At 44.0% G+C, this 23,212-nt stretch overlaps 1 protein-coding gene across 1 annotated transcript in view; it reads left to right on the top strand.

Annotated features, from left to right (window-relative positions):
- itga8 (integrin, alpha 8) overlaps positions 1-23,212 on the top strand; it is a 277,429-nt gene that overhangs the window by 169,508 nt on the left and 84,709 nt on the right. The window contains exons 22-23 of the mRNA XM_078538452.1: positions 7,166-7,245; positions 14,688-14,768. Of these exons, the coding sequence (XP_078394578.1) occupies positions 7,166-7,245; positions 14,688-14,768 (161 nt within the window). The remainder of the gene's footprint in view (positions 1-7,165; positions 7,246-14,687; positions 14,769-23,212) is intronic.

Genomic DNA, 23,212 nt, shown 5'->3' with positions numbered 1-23,212 from the left:
AGTCGGGATTAGGGGGGCATTTTCAGATGGCAGCCTGTAACAAGTGGAGTGCCACAGGGATCAGTGCTGGGCCACAATTATTTACAATATATATTAATGACTTGGATGAGGGAAGCGAATGTACTATCACAAAGTTTGCGGATGGCACAAAAATAGATGGGAAGGCACGTGGTCCGGACGACACAGAGTCCACAGAGGGATATAGACAGGTTAAGTGAGTGGGCAAAAACTTGGCAGATGGAATATAATGTGGGAAAATGTGAGGTTATGCACATTGGCAGGAAGAATAGAGGAGCTGAATATTATTTAAATGGAGAAAGACTGCAGAAAGTTTCCAGACAGCGATCTAGGAACACAAACTGAGGAGTTAAACCCCACACCATGCAGGTGAATCTTGACATCCAGGCTCTCCATGAATTTCCAACTCACCCACTCCTGGCAGGTCAGGTAAAAATCCAGGCCAGTGTCACCATTTTGGCATATTGAAGATACTGCTTGAGCCGCAACCTTTGTGGCTGGATTGTTAGAGCTCACTGTGTGTATGGTTCTGTATCCACCCAAAATTAAATTTACGTGATAGAAACCATGGGCTGAACTTTCCTGGCCCCATAAAGATGGGGCTGGAGGTTGGCAGCCAATTATTTTGCAATGACGTCAGTAGTTTTCCACTGTTGGAATGCCGTGGGGATGGAAGGCCGTAACTGCGTCCAAAACCAAACCTGTGCAGGGGTTTCCCCTCCACCCTGATGGCCCCACTGGCTTCAGGCCTCTTTACTTGCTGTCTTCTCTGGAGCAACCTAGGGGTGTCCTCATGCTTACCCTTCTGCCTCAGCAGCTCCTATCGTGCCTGGTGAGGCTGCCAGCCTGATACCACTATGGGCCCTCCAGCATCGGGAACCTGCCCACAGTCCTTAATAGGATGGCGAGTGTTGAGTTGGCCAGTTAGGAGGCCACCTCCCAGAAGGTTGTGTCACCAGTGTGCTGATGACGTGGGTGGACTAGGGACCCCTGACATCAGGGTCCCAATGCCCTCTGGAAAATGTTTCCCCAGTGTGTTTGTTACTTCCTGTTCCCATACCTGGTGGCAACCCCAATGTGAATCTGCAAATTGAAAGTATTACTGTTAGCCTGAAAGTTTTAGTGTGTGAGCAGTGCTGTTTGTGAAGCTGTTTGACATAATGCTTTTTTGTTATTTTTAGTTAATAGCTATGTTTTACCATAATTGATGCTGCTTTTGAACCTGTTGGTGGTCCAGTGTTTGTATCAATTGACAAGTGCTGAACTAGGTCAAAGGGTGAATCACTGATTGAGTTATTTGATTCAGTAAGGAGAAATGAATCACTGACCCTTGAACTTCACATTAGTTTCTGAGTCAAGTGTATAATGTTCACACGGATCAGTAACAATATACATTGTGGGCTGTGGAAGTTTTGAAAATCTGAGAATGTTGTAACAAAAGATCTGCACTGGACATAACTTCTGTTACTTGGCATACAGCTTGTGTATTTTTCCATGGGTTGTTGTACATGCACACTATAAACTGAATATAAGTATGGCCACTACAGCTGAGAGGCTGATAAATGAAAGCAGGGAGAGGAACTTTTTTTTATTCATGATCAAACAAGTACGTTAACTCCAAGTGATCAACTATGGATTAGCATTCAATTAAATTACACTGATTATGCCCTGTCTCATTATGGATATTATCCCATTTAAAATGACCTGCAGTGGCCTGACCATTGTTTCCTTAAAAAAAAAATCCACTTGGATGGGAATTTCCTCAGAGCTGCTCCCATTCTGACACGGGAAGTGCAATAAACAGGAATAGCGCTAAAGGAATTGAGGATCAATGTTCAAATTTCCAACATGCATACTCAATAGGCAAAGTTCTACACCAGCAGGGTAAGTTCATAAAATCTACTCTTATGTCATACTATCAATCAGAATAACTTTAGGAGGACTTTATGTTTGGTGAATTCCACCAACATTGCTTTGCAGGTAGTGCAGCAGGAATCATGTTTATGTGCATAAATAGGGTTTCCATATCATTTCTGGTGAAGTAATGCCTGTGGAGTGGGAGCATTTCCCAGGAATTTACCAGCCTATTTGTGATGTTTCATTGGAAACATCTACAGAGTTAAAAGCTGAAACCACTGGTAATAGCTAGTGCTTTGGTTTCAAAGTTTACGAAATTATCTTAACCCTTCATTGAAATGACCTCCTTAAAATCACTTCCAGACTTCAACAGTTACTCTATCCAGCATCTCAAGTGGTTTCAGCAGGCAGACAAATGACAACCTCTCATTCAAATAGTGTGCATCTTCTGTTCCTGTATGAGATGAGAGCGTCATATATCAAAATTTGACAATGCAATACATATCGTTCTTTGTTTGACAACTCCTAGCTTTTGTTGATCCAACACCTCTATAAGCAGAATCTTTTGCTCTCTCCTGTGGTATCTGGGGAGGGCAGAAGGGTGGTGGGTGAGCACCCCGCCACCTTCCCACCTCTGTCAAAATGAAGCCAGGGGCAGGAAGGCTCATGGCCAGTCTTCCTGCCCTGCCACTAATTGAGGCCCTTAAGTGGACAATTAATAACCACTTAAGGGCCTTATCCTGCTGCTGCTGGTATTAACCCAGCTGCGGGTGGGCCTGTTGCCACACGGGGAGCACGGCAAGTAAATGTTTGCAGGCCGCTTGTTTTCTCCTGGGGGGCACTTGGTGCCTGAGTGAGGGACCCGGCATTGGGAAGGTGGTGGCCCGTTGAGTGCCACCCACTGCCCTTGCTGCCAACCTCCTTGCACCCCCACCCCATAACCCCCACCCTGCAAAAGCTCTTCTGCCATTACTTACCTCTGGCCTGGGATGCTCCACAACCCTGCGCCTCCAGTGGCTGTCATCCTGGAAGCCGCCACCAGCTCCCCAGTGAAGCTGTTGAGCAAAAGACCTGCCGGGCTTTGATTGGCTGGTAGCTCTTAGTAGATGGGACCTTTTCCCCTAGGGTCCTGATCCTGGGGAAAGGCCCACCACTGCCTGATTGGCTCTTGGTTCAGCAGGTCTTCCCTGAAGGAGGCAACACAAGTCTCTCTCTGGCTTTCCTTATCAGGCAAGGCAGGCAAGACCCCCGTCACCTCAACAAGATTCCATCCTATATTTGTGCAGAGTTTATTATTGAAATGTCCTGCATAATGTACCCCAAATCTATTTTGGCTAGTAAGGAAGGTGGAGGAAGGGAGGTGGAGAGAGAAATACAAAGGCAAATCTATGAAATTAGTAAAAGTAATAGAATAATAATCATGAGATATTTCAACAACCCCCACGTAGACTGGCAGGAATAGTTAGGGAACAGAGAAAAGGGATTAAAGTTTTTACAGTGTGTTCAGGACTCCTCCCTTCCCCAGTAAATAAGAAGCTCGACAAGAGAGGGACTGATTGGATATCAACTTATTGGAAATAAATCAGAGTAGATAAGAGAAGTAAGTGCTCAGAATAAGCAATAACAATTGCAATATAATATATTTTGAAGTAATGGCTCAGAAATATGAAAATAAGACAAAGACCTAAATAGTACATTGGAGGAAAAAAGCTAATTTTGAGGGACGAGACTCGAACTAAGGAAGGCAAAGCATAAAAATTTTGACAAAGAGAAAGAGTGGCTGTCACATATATTTAAAATGATCAGTGGAGTTCAGGAGAAATGTTTTCTGATTTAAAAAAAAAGCCAAAATCAAGCAAGTCAAAAACACTATAGATGAATAAAGCGATAAATAAAATTGAAACTAAGTCATTACACCAAGTACGTAAACAGTAAAGATAAACAGTAAAGAAGTTGACAAAAGAGTACATGTAGAGGTAAGAATGAAGCCAAAAACAATTAGAAAAGTGAAGAGTGACAACAATATTAAATAATAAAAAGATGCAGAAATGACAAAAGCAAAACCAGGATAAGGGTAATGCCACTAAGGCCTGCACAAGATAACCTCACAAGTTAGAAACAGCAGAAATATTGGACCTCGCCTCAGTATTTTTGGCCCCCTTATAAGGAAAGATATACTGGCATTGGAGACAGTCCAGAGAAGGTTCACTAGGTTGATCCTGGGTATGGGGGGATTTTCTTATGAGGAAAGGTTGAGTAGGTTGGGCCTGTACTCATTGGAGTTAAGAAGAATGAGAGGCGACCTTATTGTAACATATAAGATTCTTAGGGGGCTTGACAGGGTAGATGCTGAGAGGTTATTTCCTCGTGTGGGAGAGTCTAGAACCAGAGGGCATAATCTCAGAGTAAGGGGTTGCCCATTTAAGACAGAGATGAGGAGTAATTTCTTCTCTCAGAGGGTAGTCAATCTGTGGAATTCTTTACCGCAGAGAGCTGTAGAAGATGGGTTGTTAAGTATATTCAAGGCTGAGATAGACAGATTTTTAATCAGTAAGGGAATCAAGAGTTATGGGGAAAAGCCAGGAAAGTGGAGTCAGCCATAATCTCATTGAATGGCGGAGCAGACTTGATGGGCAGAGTGGCCTACTTCTGCTCCTACGTCTTATGCTCTTATCAATGAGAGAAACTAACTGTGTACATTACAATAGCTGATTTTGTTCCTTTATTTAGAATGGAGATAGAACAAGTCTGGGGAACATAGACCAATTAGCTTAATGTTAGTGATATGGAAGATATTGGAATCCTTTCTCAGAAGTACAGTATAGAAACAGCTGGAAACAATAATATTTTAAAAAGTAGTCAACATGGATTCCAAAAAAGTTCATCCTTGACCAACCCTATTGAAATCTTTGTAAAGTAATAGATGGAGTTGACCAGTGTAATGCAGTAGCTGTAATATATTTGATAAAGTACTGAATAGTTGCCTCATGACTAATGTCAGTGCATGTGGATTCAAGGGACAAGTTGCAGAATGGATGGCAAGTTGGCTACAAAACAGAAAACAGAGTAGGGGTTAAGAATGGCTATTCAATCTTGGACCCATTGTTGTTCATTATTTATATAAATGATTTGGACTGATAAATCAGAAGTGCAAATTCAAAATTTACAGGCAGCACCGAACTGGGGGATATAATAAGCACTGAGGAAGCCTGCAACAAAATATAGAAAGACACCAATAGTCTTACAGAGTGGACATGCAGTTGCCAAACAAATTTCAATATAGCTAAATATGAGGTGCTATATTTTGGTAGGAAGAATAAGGAGGGCCACACATTATTTGGATAATAAAAGTCTAAAAGGAGTAGAGGAACAAAGTGATCTAAGGGTACAGACATACAAATCACAAAAAATAGCAACAATAAAACCATAAAGGAAACAAACCAAGCATTTCCAGTGGGAACGAATTGAAAACCTGAGAATTTATGTTAAACTTATACCAGTTAGACCACACTTTGAGCACTGTAAACAGCTTAGTCTCACGCCCACACATGCCAGCCCATCAACTTCCGCCCCGACGGGGGGAAAATTCTGCCCAAACAGTGGGAAGAACGTGGAACACTATATCACAAGGAAAGGCCGAACACGCTGGGGTACGTTTCTCTAGAAAAGACAAGGCTGAGAGGTGACCTGATAGAGGTCCTTAAGGTTATGGAAGGAAGATAGGGTAGATGTAAACAAAACGTCCCCATTTGTGCGGAGACCATAACTAAGAGCCATAAGCATAAGATAGTCAATAATAAATCTGTAGGGAATTCATGAGCATCATTACTCAAAGGGCAGGATTTTACTGTCGGCAAGCATGGGGGGCGGGGCCCGCTCACCGATGCGTAAAATGATGCGGGATGACATCGGGCGGAACTCCTGACATCACCGCGCCCCATTTAAATTTTCAGGAAGGCGGGGGCACAGCAAAATCAGCTGTCTGTCCGCCGACCTGTCAATGGCCAATTGAGGCTGTTGACAGGATCACTTAACCAATTAAAGGACCTGCCCGTCCAACCTTAAGCATGGCAGGCAGACCAGGAGCCTCGGTGGCAACTAGAAAAAACATGAAACCTCATCCACCGGCGGGATGAGGTTTCATGTAGGGTTTTAAAAATTTTAATAAAGTTGTTATGGAAATTATGAACATGTCCCAACTCATGTGACATTGTCACATGAGGGGACATGTAAGAGAATTTTTTTTTTTCTATTTGTGCGCGTGCGCGAAAGAGCGCACTCTCGATTTTAGGGATTCCCCCCTCCTGCACAGGGAGCACATAGTGCTTCCCTGTGGACATCACTCTGAGTGGGCCTTAATTGGCCCACCCACGTAAAATGGCACCGCGCCTCCGATCGGGGGCGCCGATCGGAAGCACGCCCACACATGCCAGCCCATCAACTTCCGCCCCGACGGGGGGAAAATTCTGCCCAAAGAGTGGGAAGAACATGGAACACTATACCACAAGGAGTAGTTGAGACAAATAGCATAGATGTATTTAAGGCAAAGCTAGGTAAGCAGAGGAGAGGGAAAAGAATAGAATGATGGTGATCGGGTTAGATGAAGAGGGATGGCAGTAGTTTCATGTGGAACATAAACACTGGCATGAAACAATTGGGCCAAATGGCCTGTTTCTGTGCTGTAGGCTTTGCCAAATTCTGTGAAGTGACATAATGGTTGATTTTATAAATTCACCCTGTAGGTATGGAGTTTTGTCCATCAAGAATGTGTTTTGGAAATTTGAGCACAGAACTCAGCTGGTGCACAAGATTTTCCATCCTGGATGGCTCATCCTTGAGGCTGCCTCTGACCTCCGTGCCCAGATTCCTGATTTCCACACCTGGTTGGCAAAGCTTTGTACCAGGTGTTAAATGTTGAAAAATGTACTCTATTGTGTCTGCTCATGCACGCTTAGAATCGAAGTAGATTTACAAGTAGGATATAGAGTCCCACAATTCATTTTGTCTTTTTAGAGGTAAAATCTATTATTATCTGTTTGTTGAATAAACATCTAGAAAACTTTAGAGGAATCTGGAAAAAAAACTAAAAAATGTCATCAGGAATATATTAAGTGGGCTGATAAGTTGCATAATCAGCATGAATTAATAGATTCAGTGCTCACAAAGGTGAGAGACGGCAGCAGATTTAGTTTCTTTGGTGCCATTGCCAATAACTGTTTTCCACAACAGGAATTCAACACTGTAACTCCAACAGCTGTTCATGGTTAATGCTTTGATTTTTTTTTGTCAGCTGTCTGTGGGGCTACGCTTTTCTGTTCAGCGCTTGGAAATGGCAAATGCCAGTATCAGCTTTTACCTGCAGATCAAAAGGTGAGCTACAAATGAACACAGATCGCCACAGATTTAAACACGTAATCTGAAAAGAGCAAATTGGTGGCCTCCAGATAATTTTAGATGAAATCGATCAATTTATTGAGCGATTTCAGTTTGAAGGAATCTCCTTCCGGAGGGGTGTGCTGCATCTCACATGTCATTGATGTCGCCAATGAAGGTGTTGATCACATAGCAAACCAAACAATCTGTGCGCATAGAGCTGTAAGTAATTGCAGAGTTGCTTGCTGTACAGAGTAGCATTGGGAATTTAGCAAGAGTGGGTAAATAATACAAATAGCATGCTTATCAAGCTAAAATTTAACAGACTGTTCATTTTAAAACTTAACTTTAAAGGTGCATGTCAGTGGCAAAGGTGGCTATGAACTGGCCCAGACAAGATGCGATTGATGGAGGCGCAGCCTCTCCAGTTGCCTATCTCTCTTCCCCAACTAAGTCCCCACCTGAGTGTCTGTAGGGAGGGAGCTCGTAGTGCCCGCTGGTATGCTTGAGGCTTTCTGAAACTGATGAGCACTGGAGGGGATTAGCTTATATTGTTGATGCACAAAACATTTTGATTTAGTTATTGTGTACCTTTAAAAAAATTTTCTTTCTATAAATTAAATTATGACTGATGACATCATGTCATCCAGCTGACCATATCAAAAAGAGGCAAGTCAGTGGCAGTTAAAAGTTAATAGTCAATAAGCTAGTTAAGGCCCTCAAACGGACTAAGAGCAGACGGCCTGCCTGACGCCTTACCCGCCCAATGTAATATGGGAGTCAGCTCTGGGGGTGGGCAGGAAGGCAGTGGGCTAGCCATTTTATTTAATGTGCCCTCCCACCTTCAAATATGTCAGTGGGAGGCTGTAAAATACCACCACTACACCCCCCCACCCGACCCATATTATAGACAGGACATGAAAGTACTGGAGAAGGTAAAAAAAGATTTATTGCAATGATGCAAAACCCTTGAGAGCTTTATAACTATCAGGAAAGATTGAACAAGCTGGGGGCTCTAGGAAAGGGAAGGTTGAGGGGTGACACAAAAGTGGCCATTAAAGATCATGGAAGTGTGTGCTAGGCCAGATGTAGAGGAGACGTTTCTACTTGTGGGAGAGACCAGAGCTAGCGGTTATCAAAATAAATTAATCATTGATAATTCCAATAGGGAGTTCAGGAGAACTTCTTTACCCAGTGTGGAACTCACTACCACACTGAGAGGTTGAGGTCAATATTATAGATGTATTTAAGAGGAAACTGGAAAGCATATAATGGAGGAAAAAAGAAAAGCATATTTTGATGGGGTGAGATGAAAGACATGGGAAGAGACTCAAGCAGAGCATGAACCTTTGCTGCTCTTGTCAGACTATTGAAGTGTTTCCTACATTGAATCCTAGTCCTGGAGGTGATGCATCCAGAGCTGCCCATCTCTGCCACCTTGCTTGGTATATAGATCTTCCCAATCTTCTTTCCACTTCTGAGAAACAGAATAGATGAGTGCAGCTCCCACAACACTGAAGAAGCTGGACACCATTCAGGACAAAGCAGCCTGTTTGATTGGCACAGCATCCACAAACAATCATTCCTTCCACCACCAGTGCACAGTAGCAGAAGTGTGTACCATCTACAAGATGCATTGCAGGAATTCACTGAAGCTCATTAGGCAGCACCTTTCAAACCCACAACCACTACCATCTAGAAGGACAAGGGCAGCAGACAGATGGGAACACCACCACCTGGAAGTTCCCCCCAATTCATTCACTATCCTGACTAGGGAATATATCGCCGTTCCTTCACTGTCGCTGGGTCAAAATCCTGGAACTCCCTTCTTAACAGCACTTTGGGTGTACCTACACCACATGGGCTGCAGCGGTTCAAAAAGGCAGCTCACCACCATCTTCTTAAGGGCAATTAGGGATGGGCAATAAATATTGGCCCAGCCAGCGAAGCCCACATCCCATGGATGAATAAAAAAAAATTCCTCACCTTGCCCTCACCCATTCCACTAAAATCTCCAGGGAAGCACCGTAAAATGGAAAGCACCATTGCTGATATTTTTTGCTTTCCAGAGATTTCACAAACTAATCCAACAGCAGTGAACATAACCTCTCTTTAAGACCTTCTGTGTGACAGCTTCCTACGCCTGCTTCACTGTAAGGACCTTCAGGAATTTCCTTTGGCTCCATGGAGCTATTACAGCTACAAAAACTATAATTTATATACTGCCTTTAACATAGAAAAAAAACCCCAAAGCCATTTACAATGAATTGCAGATCTTATTCTATAAATCTTTGCTGTATGTCTTCTGTGTGTCCACCAGGTCGATGTGATGTGTGGGCTAAGAGAGTTAGCATACCTTCCGCTTTTGTGTGCTGGTTCGTTTTTCTTTTTCAGCCTACACAACTGGCTAGCAGCAATGCGAGAAAAAGAGCTAAACGTCAGGATACAACCTCTCCATCGGCAGGTCCTCAGCTGTACCTCCTTGTGGCAACACACAGAAACCGGGCCCCTCACGGCCCCAGGCTAAGGCTTCAGAGGAACTTGGAGGAGATTCGGCTCCCAGACATGCATTGTACAGGCCCAACAGCATGTGTACACGCCCTGCCACTCACGAACCAAACTCCCAGCCATGGCCAAATAGCTGCACTGCCTTGTGGATACCTCGGGAGACTTGAAGGCTCAGGTTGTAAACGCAGACAAAAAATCTGGAGTGGAGCCCAAAGGTGGACGGTTGTCTAAATATGTAATTTTTCCGGCAATTCCTCGAACCAAGTTAGTGCCAAATGTTGTGCTTTGCGTTCCTTTAGACCCAGCCGGGGAGGTGGTGAGCCTGAAATTTGGGCAGCCCAGAGTGTCCATTAATTTTGCCCAAACTTGCATCCCGGAGAGGACACGCTAGTTTCGTTGCAGATTGTTCACACAATACAGGAGACAGCAGTTATGAGTGATAAGCCCAACTTGATTTGCGTAGAGAGCGGGTGTTACGGGCTCTCTTTGGTGGGAGGAGCTGTTGTGTCACACTGGTCAGCCACCACCCATCTCAAGTTGGGCAGCCCCCAACTAGTAAGATGCTGACCTGCCATGGTCCATCTGCTTCAATGGGTGCTTGGAACTTAGAGACTCTGCTCAACAAGCGGACAGAATTCATTGCACCAGGCAGACAAATGAAACAAATGAAAAGAAAGAAGATGCCAACTGGAACATCAGGACCATGTGCACGGGGTTGACAGACAACATGCAGCTGGTCAGTAATGTATGCAAAACAGCTGTGATTGAAATGGAACTTGACTGGCTGAACATTGACATAGTTTCCCTTACAAGGGACCAGGCTTGGCGAGAGTGGATCACTGAAAGAAAAACATTACATGTTCATCTGGCAGAGGAAGAGTTCAGAGCAAACGTGTGAGCAAGGTGTAGGCTTCGCTGTAAGGAACTTGCTGCTGTCAATGTTAGAATCCCACAAATGGTTCAGAATGTGTTCTCTCCAACAGCCTCTCAACTCAAACAGGGCCAGTTAACCTCATGAGTATCTATGGTCCAACGCTGTGCTCCACTACAGAGGCATAAGACCTACTGGGGGCTTTCAATGCAAGAGTGGGCACGGACCATGAGGCATGGCCCTCCTGCCTCGGACATCATGGCCTGGGAAAGATAGATGAAAATGGACAGAGACTATTTGAGCTTTGCTGTTACCATGAGCTTTGTGTAATTAACACACCTTCTTTCAGAACAAGCCATGCCACAAAGTGTCCTGGAGACATCCAAGATCAGGGCATTGGCATTAGCTGGATCTGATCATCACCAGACATGACTCTCTGAACAGTATTTTCAATTTCAACTACCACTGTGCTGACAGTGATACAGGTCATTCCCTGGTGTGCACCAGAGTTAGGATGCAACCCTCAAAAGTTTTTTCATTGAAAGCAGAAATGCCACCTTGGTATTAAGTGTCAGATACTGCTGACCCAGATTAAAATTAACATTGACTGACTCGATTGAACAGGCACTCTCCAGTATTCCCACCCAGAGTGCAGAAATAAAATGGAACATACATTGAGACACCATCTACAATACCGCACCCTCAACATGTGGGAGGTAAAAGCAGAAAACATGGTGACAGGTTTGAGGCTAACATCGCTGTACTGGAACCTGTCAAAGCCAAGTGATCTGCTTTCATTAATTACAGGAGTGATCCGAACGAGAAGACTCTAATTGCACTAAGAGCCGATTGAAATAAAGTCCAACAGACTGCTAGGCAGTGCGCCAATGACTACTAGTTACAATTTTGCCAGAATATTCTGATATCCTTCAACACAGGAAATGCTGGGGGCATGTATGATGGGATCCAAATGGCAACAGGTCCATCAGCAGAGAAAATGGCTCCATTGTAAACAAAGGCAGGCGAGGTCATCACTGACTGCAATAAACAGTTGGAGAGCTGGGTGAAACATTACCCTGATTTGTACTCCAGGGAGAACACTGTCACCGAGGAATCTCTAGACACCATAGAAAGCCTGTTTGTCAAGGATATTGACTCACTTGTCATGGGGAAAGCTCCAGATGCTGATACTATACTGCCTGATCTCATCATGCATGGGAAACCGGCACTCCAACAGCATCTGTACGAACTTCTCTGTCTCTGTTTGAGGGAGGGGCAGTGCCCCAGGTTATGCATGATGCAAAGATTGTGTCCCTGTACAAAAACGAGAGCAACTGCAGCCATTGCAACAACTATCATCTTCCTGCTGAGCATTGCGGGAAATATATTTGCCTGTGTTGTCCTTGTCAGACTGCAGATTGTGGCTGAAAGCATCTTACCTGAATCCCAGTGTGGTTTCAGAACTGGAAGGTTTACAATTGACATGATCTTCTCAGTATGGGAGCTGCAAGAGAAAAACCATGAACAAAGGTGGACACTTTATATTGCCTTCTTCGAACTCACCAAGGCATTCAACCATGTGAACAGCGCCAGACTATTTAAGCTGTTGGTGAAAATTGGCTGCTCAACGTGACCTCCCCTTTCCATGACAACATGACGGGTAAGGGCAGCTATGATGGGGTAATGTTGGAGCGCTTTGAGATCTGCAGTGAGGTCAAACAGGTTTGTATTCTGGCACCAACACTCTTCTGACATATTCTTCTCTTTGCTGCTGTCATATGCCTTCAAGTCATCTTCAGAGGTGCTTACTTACATACCAGAACTGATGGAAAGCTGTTGAACCTTGCTCACCTGAGATCCAAGACAAAGGTGTGCTGGACTCCATGCTGACGATGACACACAGGCATTCCATACTGAGGAACACCTGCAGTGACAAATGGACAGGGCCTCTCACGCTTCTGAAGAGTTTAGTTTGACCATCAGCATCAGAAAGACAAATGTCATGGTCCAGTGTGTTGCCATACGTAGAACGCTAGAAAAGTTACGGCACAGAAAGAGATCATTCAGCCCATCATGTCAGCGCTGGCTAAAGAAAGAACAAGCCACCCTTTCCAATCCCATCTTCCAGCACCCGGTCTGCAGGTTACTGCACTTCAAGAGTAGATCCAGGTACCTTTTGAATGAGTTGAGTGTTTCTGCCTCAAATACCAATTTGGGCAGTGAATTCCAGACACTTACCACACTCTGGGTGAAAAAGTTTTTCCTAATATCCCCTCTAATCCTTCTACCAATCCTCCACTTATCTAGGTTCCACCATCACTAGCAATCTGTCACTTGATGCTAAAATCAACACACGTATATCGCAAGATCTGCAGCTGTTATGTCCAGGCTGAGTAAGAGAGTGTGGAGCAACAGCAATTTGACTGAAAACACCAAACTGCAATTCTGCCAAGCCTATGTCCTCACTGCACTCCTGTACAGCAGTGAGACATGGACAACATATGCTCGGCAGGAGAAAAGGCTGAACAATTTCCATTTTCACTGTCTCAGACGTATCCTCGGCATCTCTTGGCAGGACAAGATCCCCAACTCTGAGGTCCTGGAACATGCTAATTCCATCAGATTACACACATTGCTAAGCCAACAATGTTTGTGCTAGCTTGGCCATGGTCATCAGATGGATGACAGCTATATACCCGAAGACCTTCTGTACGGTGAACTGGCCAATGGTTCATAACCTCTTGGGCACCTGCCAGTGAGATATGAAGATGGCAGACATTGATACTGATGTCTGTGACCTCTGGAGACTGTCTATTTGGAAGGGCATTGGAAGAGGTGAGCAGAAACACAAAGCTCATCTGATCATGAAGAGAGCTCAGAGAAAAGAGAGGCCAGCAAACCCTGCACTTTTTCAGCCCACTGCCTTCCTCTGCATCAAATGTGGCAGACGGTCATGTGTAGAGACGGGCTCCTGAGCCAGACTAGGTGATGCTTAACACAAAGCTGCCTACCATGGTGCAAACCATCGTCTTACGGGACCAAAGGCTACCATTGTGCATTGTGTGTGTCTTCTGCACTCTGTCCATTTTCACCCAGCCTGCACATCCATGGCTGTATTGGCCTATATTGCACTATTTACTCATAAGTGGCAACTTAGATAGGGGAAGAACATTCACAACAATATTTTCTTATTGGATATTCAGTCTTTGGAGCTATCCCAACACACCTGAACTTTCAGGAAGCTTGCAAGAATAAAATTTGCTGTTCCTGCAAATGTGTTTTTAAAAAAAACAAATATCTCACTTTTCTCATTTTGTGCACTGCTTGTAATTTAACCTCCTTTGTCACCTGCATATCTGTTTTTGAATGTTTTTGATGAACTGGTTTTGTTTTTAAGTATGGTGCTAGAAACTTGTTGATTATTTAAAAGTTTTATGATACCAAAATGCCTCTCTTAAAGATTATGGTGAGCGCAAGGATGAAATAGGATTTGTTCATTTTGTAGCTGAACTTCTTATATATCATTTTGCCATGACTCAAACAAGCTTGGAAAAATGAGGTTGAAAGATAAACTGATTCAAAATGTCAGGATTGTAACTGCAACCTATTCCAACCTTCAATTTTGTAGCTGCTGAAATTTAACATTTACCAAAGTAAATACTGCAAACAATAAAAATAGAGTAACTTGGTCATCTGTCATGAACTAGGTTCTGAAGTTCCTTTTAGGGATATAAGGGAGTTAAGTTGAAGTCTGGTCATTATTTTTCTTTCTTCCCCTCAATAAATATGAGTGATGTGTAATGCTATTTTGGTTCTTAAGGTATTCTTTTACAAATATTTATTTGACGAAAATCACTTAATCAACTGACAATTAACTCTCTGAGGTTTTAAAAGTTTGTATGCTGTAATAGCAATAAAAATATCATGCAAGGTCTAATTTCTGCAGCAAATGTTTTTTTAATGATTGCTCAAATTCTGATTTCTACAGTTTAAAGACAGTAAATTTAAGGTTTTCTCCTGTTGAACAAGGTTTTTTTTTTCCCCCTGCCTTGTATTTCAGTTCAAATAAGGATAATTCAAACAGCAACCTCCACCAAGTGCAGATCAATGTCAGTGCAGTCGCTCGGGTTGATCTTCGGGGGTAAGTGAACCGTTTCTCCCCTTACCTACTTGGAAACGAAATAAAGTACAGCTTGATTTCACCACGCTTACGCACTTCACCATTGCAAAGCAAGATTGGGCGAATGATACAACTGTCAGTTAATCCAATGTCACCCAATTTATACTATTGCCAAAAGCTAATGTAACTACCAAGTTTTGAAACGTCTCGCAATGGAGAATGTAATTAAAAATAATAGTCAGCAAGCTCCTTTCTAGAGGGCAGGTCCTGTTTAACCAGCATTATTTTATTTTGAATAATTAGAAGAAGTAACAGCAAGACTGGGATTAGGGCAATGCAGGACGTGGAGTAGATCTGGACTTCCAGAAGACCTTGGGTAAGGTGCCATAAGGAGAAATACCTTACAAAGGTCGTGGCATGTGGAATCCAGGAGTGTTCAGCAAGAGAGCACAAAACAGCAATGAAATGGATGCTTAGTGTTTTGGCCTCTAGACAGGAAGGCTGTCTTCAAGCCTTCCCGCTCCGGACTTAATCAAAGGGAGGCAGGAAGGCAGCAGGATCTCCAGGCCACACCTTCCCAAACAATCGCAGGGCCCCCTTGCCTCCAAGCTAACTCCAGGCAGACATTTAATTCTGCCCAATTCTCTAGTTTGTGGCTTAACCAGAGCTTTCTACAGGTTCAGCATCACTTCCCTACCTTTGCACTTAATACTTGTATTAATGAAGTGTTAGCTCTCCAGAAAAAAATCTTCAATGGGATCAAAGTTTGCATGAATACCAGATGTAATTACTCTAACACGGCAACCGAAACCCATAAAATATAGTTTACATACAAATGTGCTTTTCTATGTTTTACAGTAGCTTTGGTGATCCATTGATTTTAATTTAAGCATTTTGATTTTCATTATTGCCACATCTAAGCAGCTGAGAATATCAGCAATGTTATTCATGGTTTCCTATTATTCACAGAACTGGAAACCAGGACAAGAAAGTTCACAAGAATGTGGTAGTGCAGTGGTTATGTGAGCCATTCACTGTGTTTGATATAACAACATCACTTATTTAAGCATGTTTTGTTTTATCAAATCTTAATTACGCTAAGGTAACAAAGACCAAGTTCACCTATTTTACTCATTATTCTTTCCCTTGTTGGCTATAGATTGATCTTTGCTCTAGTGCTGTTGTTCTTTTGGGGGGAGTTATTGACCTAATATTTAGACAGGGAAGCATGGTTGAGGGGGGTTGGGGATGTGGAATCCTGGAAATCCCAGGAACATGGATGCCCTGCTCAATTTAACAATAAGATTTCATTATCTATTTTTGCTGGGTTAGAGGGAGTGAGAGGTCATTGTGCATGAGGTTTGGAATCATGGATTTGTTGGGGTGGGGTATTTGCTGATGGTGACAGAAGATTTGCTTGAGGGGCTGAGGAGAGCACTTTCACTACTTTTTTAAATTCATTCATGGGATGTGGGTGACACTGGCTAGGCCAGCATTTATTGCCCATCCCTAATTGCCCTTGAGAAGCTGCCTTCTTGAACTGCTGCAGTCCATGTGGTGTAGGTACACTCACAGTGCTATTAGGAAGGGAGTTCCAGGATTTTGACCCAGCGACAGTGAAGGAATGACGATATATTTCCAAGTCAGGATGGTGAGTGACTTGGAGGAGAGCTTTCAGGAGGTGGTGTTCCCATGTGTCTGCTGCTCTTGTCCTTCTAGATGGTAGTGGTTGTAGGTTTGAAAGGTGCTGTCTAAGGAGCCTTGGTGAATCCCTGCAGTGCATCTTGTAGATGGTACACACCGCTGCTACTGTGCGTCGGCAGTGGAGGGAGTGAATGTGGATGTGCTGCCAATCAAGAGGGCTGCTTTGAACTGGATGGTGTTAAACTTCTTGAGTGTTGTAGGAGCTGCACTCATCCAGGCAAGTGGGGAGTATTCCATCACACTCCTGACTGGTGCCTTCTTCTGACTCTCAATATGGCAGTGCCATAAAAAAGTACTTATCTGTTTGATCCAGCTGTCACCGTCTTTGTTTTGCTCTCGAGTTTTCTGAGCCCTGGGAAACCCAGCTGACCAGTGTTAAATATAAATCAGGTTCCCAGCTGCACTGTGGGTGCCTGATTTAAGAAGATAAGAAATAGGAGCAGGAGTGGACTAAAAAAAAAAATTCTTTCGAGTTATCAACAGTCACAGATTGCAACTCTATCGAGTACAATCACAGTTCTTGGTTTCCGGGAGTGGGACACGAACCCACAACCCTGTGATTCAAAGGCAAGGGTGCTATGAACTGAGCCACAGCTGACACCCTCGAGCCTGGTCCACTGATCAGTGGCTAATTGTTTCATTAATTCCATTTTCCCACCTGCTCCCCATTTCCCTAGATTCCCCAAGTGGCCAAAAATCTGTCTATCTCAGCCTTAAACGTTCAATGGTGGAGCATCCACAACCCTTTTGAGATAGAGAATTCCAAAGATTCTCGACTCTTTGAGTAAAGAAATTCCTCCTCCTCTCGGTCCAAAATGATCAGCCCCTTATCCTGTGCCCCTGAATACATAGCTTACAACAAGGTGTCCTGCCTCTCGAGAGCAGGATACAGACACGTCACGCAGCTCACCACTGTAACAATGCCCAAGGCACGTCTTCAACAGTTTGGGTGTTATGTGCAACATTTAATTATACAACCCTCTCCCACTTGTTGTGAGTTGGGGCAGGGTGGGGAATGGGGTGTGGGGGTGTGGATGGTGTTAAAATTACCCTCATTGCTCTTTGGGCTTTTTTTCTTGCTATCAGTTTCTTTCTTTAATTCACATTACAAATAGCTGTTCTAATTCATTTCAATGAGCTCTAATTTCAGTTTTCCAGGATGTTTGCTACTTTGTTTCAACAATAAAGGGGACAGGGCAGTTTCAGTAAATGGTTCAGCTGGATGATTGATTATGCCAGTGTAGGTTGGCCTTTAATGGACAGCTTCCTTTTCCTTTATCTGATTGCAGCCAGGCTAAATTGGTACTTATAGTTACATAGCTTTCCTGTTCCTTTCCAAATCCCATCCCAATAACTTGCTTCCATCCAGTGTGAGCAATCAGTCAAATTTGTGCACTGTTTATTTATCTGATTTTGCATTGACTCCAGTACTAAAATATGTCCCACAAAGGGTTTGCATTAAAGTGAAAACTGTTTTTAAAAGACTTGGGACATAAAGCAACCCAGAGTGATTGCAACGGATAAAAATCCTGTTCCAATGCCAGGATTATTATTATTTATTACCGGCATTTATTGCCCCTCCCTAATTGCCCTTGAGAATGGTGGTGCCTTCTTGAACAGCAGCAGTTGATATGGTAGTGCTTTTAGGGAGGGAGTTCCACGATTTTGACCCAGCGACAGTGAGGGAACGACGATATATTTCCAAGTCAGGATGGTGTGTGACTTGGAGGGGAACTTGCAGGTGAGAGTGTTCCCATGTATCTGCTGCCCTTGACCTTCTAGGTGGCAGTGATTGTGGGTTTGGAAGGTGCTGTCGAAGCAGCATTGGTGAATTGCTGCAGTGCATCTTGTAGATGGTGCAAACTGCTTCTGCTGTGCGTTGGTGGTGAAGGGAGTGAATGTTTAAGGTGGTGGATGGGTATGTAGAGAGTTTAAATTTGCAAAAGCCACTTTGAGAGAAGGTAAATGGGTAGGATAGCAAGTGGGTGGGTGAGGGCAAGGGTAGTAGGTGGGTGAGAGGGTAAGGTGGCAGGTAAGTGGGTGAGGGGGTAGGGTGGGAGATGGGTGAGGGGTAGGGTGCCACGTGCATGGATGTGGGGGTAACGTGGTAGTTGGGTGGGTGAGGGAGTAGGGTGGCAGGTGGGTGAGGTGGTAAGATAGCAAGTGTGGGGGTGAGGGGGCAGTGTGGCAGGTGGGTGGGTGGGTGAGGAGGTACGGTGGGATGGGGGTAGTCAGGTGTAGTGAGGTGATCCTAGTTGAGGAGTTGGGGGATTGCGGGGGGAAGTGGGGGGGGCGGTTTGGGGGTGAGTTAGGGGGGTTAGTCGGGTGGGGGAGTCTAGTGGGGCATCGTGGTGAGACATAGGTTGGCATGGAGTGTATGGGGGGCCATTGTGGAAAGGTGGAGGGCCATAGGTTGGCATGAAGGGGCATGGGAGGGAGGGGTTGATGGAGGGACATAGGTTGGCAAGAGCCATGGGTAAGATGTTTTGAACTTGCCTTTCAAAAGGTTCCCTCATCCAGACTATGGTTCACGAGCCTCTGAGGTGCTGTGAACCGTGATTCATTAAAAAGCTGGCATGACTCCATGAAAATTGCAAAAGGCCTGGGATGGCTGATCCCCTCTCACACTTAGCTAGAAACCCTGCTGCAGAATGAGTGGGGATGCAGTGAGATAAGTGCTGGCAAGGTCAGGAGGAGGATAACCTCACCAAACAAGGAGGTGTGGATGGGAATGGCCGAGAAAGTCAGCAGTAGAAATGTGGTCGCTGCAGGCTGGAGACAGTGTGCCTAGAGGATCCAGGACCTCAGGAGGGCAGAAAAGATGAGTGACATAGCACTCACACTCTCCTGCACAGCATGTCTCAAGTCAACACACCTGTTATGTTTTAATATTGGTACGTCCAATAACTTTTTAAAGACTATTCAATACTCATGGAGATGTGGAGGTGACCGAACATTGCAGCTCTCGTTTATTCTACTGCAGTAACAGAACTAACAAAACAACATGGATTCTGTGATCCCATCATGCACTGGCTTGCAAAGTACGGCAAGACATTCAATACATAACATATTCCTCCCCCCTTATTGGAAATGTCAGTTTAACAAAACATTTTCTAAACTAGGGAAAGAGGGTAGACTGTCTCTGTATTCACTGAACCCATCTCAAGTCCCTGACTTTATAAATTCAGACACTCAGGAGGTCTTCTCTCCCTGTGTGGGATACAGTGGACTTCTGGTGCTTTTACAGGGTAATGGTCATCAGAGACTGATGGCAATTTAGGACTTGTAGCGGAATCTGAAGTTGTGTCTAATGCAGGTGAAGGTGAGACGACATCAACTTCAGTCGAGCTAGACTGAGGAGGTGAAACTAGAGCCGACATTCCTTGACTTGGAGATGGCTCTTCCATAAGAGGTATATCCTTAGATGGTGCTTGGCTTAGTAACAGTTGGTCAATATGTCTCCACCAGGTGAGATCATTCACAATTTGGACTGTGTAAGGAACAGGTCCTGCCTGAGCAATCACCATAGAAGAAACCCATTTCGCTCTGACAGCATAATTACAAGCTAGAACTTCTTGTCCAGAACAGATAATTCTTGGCTTTGATCTTTGTGCCCTTCTCTTCACTTGGTCGTGCTGTTGATCTTGCACAACTTGTCATGTTTTCGTTGGTTTCAGCAGATCAAAGCAAGTGTGCAGTTACCGTCCCATTAGTAGGAATGCTGGAGATGCTTTAGCCGTAGCATGAGCATGTTTCAGTATGTCAGCAGAAATGTGTCCAGACACTTTTGAATGAGGGAATGTCCTTGTGCCAAACTTAAAGTGTGTTTCATTTTGAACAACTCTCTCTGTGAATCCATTGGCGGATGGGTGGTATAGTGCTGAGGTGCTGTGATGAATTCTGTTACTTCTCAAAAAATTCTCAAACTCCTGCGAGACAAACTGAGGTCTGTTGTCGGTTGCAAGTTGTTCTGGTAACCCGTAAAGACTGAAAATTTCTCTTAGCCTTTCAATTGTACTCTCAGCTGTAGTCGAGGACATCAGTGAAACTTCGGGCCATTTGGAATTAGCATCCATAAGCACCATGATCATTGTTCCTTCAAATGGTCCAGTGAAATCGACGTGGATGCATTGCCAAGGGTTTTCCAGCCAATCCCATGGATGGAGGGGTGCCAATTGAGGCATGTTTCTCACATTCTGACATGAAGGACAGGAACTTGCCTTGGCTTCAATGTCTTGGTCCAGTCCAGGCCACCAAAAGTAGCTTCTTGCAATCTCTTTCATGCAAACTATTCCACAGTGCCCAGAATGCTGTTGGCCCAATACTGATTTCCTCAATGTTGGTGGGATAATAACTCACATGCCCCAAAGCAAACATCCTAAAGTGACTGATAACTCCATCCTCCTGGAAATGTAAGGATGAAGGTCAGGAGAGACTCAGAAGTTCGAGGGAGAGTTGCCATGCATCACAAGGTCCATGACTTTGGACAATGTTGAGTCCACTTGAGTGGCCTTCTTAATTTGGACTGAAGTGATGGGTGTGTTCTCTACGTGTGTAAAGTAGAAAATGTCTTTCCTAGCAGTGGCCACATGGCTGACTGGTAGCGGCAGCCTCGAAAGAACATCCGCATTGCCATTCAAGGTAGATTTTCGATATTTGATGTAATCTGTGTGAGCACTCAACCTCAAAGCCCAACACTGCATCTTGCTTGCAGCTAAAGAAGGGATGCCTGTGTGTGGACCGAATATTGAGGTGGACGGTCGATGATCAGTCAGCAGCGTGAATTTCCATCCAAACAGGTACTGGTGAAATTTCCGGATTCCGATGATGATTCCCAGTGCTTCGCGTTCGATTTGAGCGTATTGGCTCTCTGCTTTGCTTAAAGTCCATGAAGCAAATGCTATGGGCCTTTCCACACCTGAGGGCATTATGTGTGAAACAAAGGTCCAAACAACTCCATAAGGCGATACATCACATGCAAGTTGTAGAGGTAAGGAAGGATCAAAGTGCATCAGTACCTCAGAATCTGTCAGCACTGCTTTAGCCTTCTTGAACTCTGCATCACAGGCTTCTGTCCATTTCCAGGTTTTGTTCTGGCACAGAAGTTAATGCAGGGGTTTTAGCAGGGTTGCCAGCTGTGGAATAAATCTCCCGTAATAATTCAGCAGCCCTAAGAACGAGCGGAGCTGGTAGGTATTCTGAGGAGCTGGAGCATCCACAATAGCTTTGGCCTTGGAGGGTGCTTTGTGAAGCCCAGCAGCATCAATGATGTGCCCCAAATATTCCACAAAGGCAAACAGCAATATCGGTACAGTCCCTTGTTTGTTGTGATTGTCAGATATTCTTGTGACTTCTCATCCATTTAATCTTCCAGTGTAAACCTATAGAATTATTTTCACTGGCTGCAAAGTGCTTTGGGATATGTAAATGCAGATTCTTTTCCTTCTTTCTTTGAACCTATTAATCTGCATTTTATTCTGAATCTCTAATCACTACACTGTCTTTTCTGCAATTTGTGTTCAGCCTGGGAGATGTAGTGCAGTGGTAATGTCACTGGACTAGTAATCCAGAAACCTAGTCTAATGAGCTGGGGATATGAGTTCAAATCCTATCATGGTAGTTGATGAAATTTAAATTCAAGGAATGTAAAACTAACCTCAGTAATGATGACCATGAATGAAAACCCATCTGGTTCACTAATGCCCTTTAGGAAAGGAAATCTGCCATCCTTGCCTATATGTGACTCTAGACTCCCAGCAATGTGGTTGACACTTACTGCTCTCAAGGGGGAATTAGGGATGGGCAACACAGGCTAGTCTTGCCAGTGATGCCTACATCCCATGAAAGAATAAAGGAAAATAAAATTAAACATTTCTGGTCAAATCATGCTCAAAGCTTTTCCGTTATACTCTGCTGTAATGCCTGCCTGTATGGCAAATAGTCTTATTCTGCTTGTGTGCAAAATGGTAATCCACTGCAATTCTTCCATGTAATTCTGTGCTGCCTGCAGTCATCATCTTTCCTTGTTTTTTCTTGTTATTAATTTACCTAGAGCTTTTTAGAGTGCTGAGATTAATTATTCTTGAAGCACAATACTGGGAGATAGGAAATTCGAATTCTAAATTAGTTCTCTCTGAACAGAATCTGACAATTTGATAAGGAGGCCATTGAAATCTCAAAATCTTTGCACAACTTTAAAGACCACTGTTCTCCTGTTCTATCTAGTAATGACCAATTTCTACAGATTGCTTATCATAGATTAGAATAAGAAATGTATTCCAATCACAGCAGCTAATGATTGTCTGGTTGTTAGGTAATTGGCTTTGTGTGCTTACTATGAATTATGCTGTATGTCGAATTCCTGATAGAAATGTTTCTTTTTTGACATCAGCAATCCATAAACAAGTTTTCATTGTTTTTAATATTTGCATGTTTAATTTCAAAGACTTAAGGATGTTAGGGTTGATTTTATCTCCTAGCAGGAAGCCAGAGGGAGTGGGCAGTGGTCCCACTTGGCGGGCTTTACCTTAGGCTTGTTTAGGCATTTTATTTGAAAGCCACCGGGCAGCTGCTTGTCTGTTTTGGGCAAAAAAGTGGTAGCGGCAGTTTGGGGGAGGGGTGGAGGAGAGGCCACCCTCTGACACCAAGAGAAACTGTTGGCAGTCGAGTAAGTCCAGACCAGGAGGTGGGGTGGGTGGGGGGATGTTTTAAGAGTTCCACAGCTGGGGAGCGTGGAGGAATCCAGGACAGCAGAGGCCTGG

This window comes from Cetorhinus maximus, chromosome 3, assembly GCF_964194155.1.
Source record: "Cetorhinus maximus chromosome 3, sCetMax3.hap1.1, whole genome shotgun sequence".
Classification (NCBI taxonomy): Eukaryota; Metazoa; Chordata; class Chondrichthyes; order Lamniformes; family Cetorhinidae; genus Cetorhinus; species Cetorhinus maximus.
The sequence above is the reverse complement of the archived record's forward strand: the minus strand, read 5'-3'. Positions and strand labels throughout refer to the sequence as shown.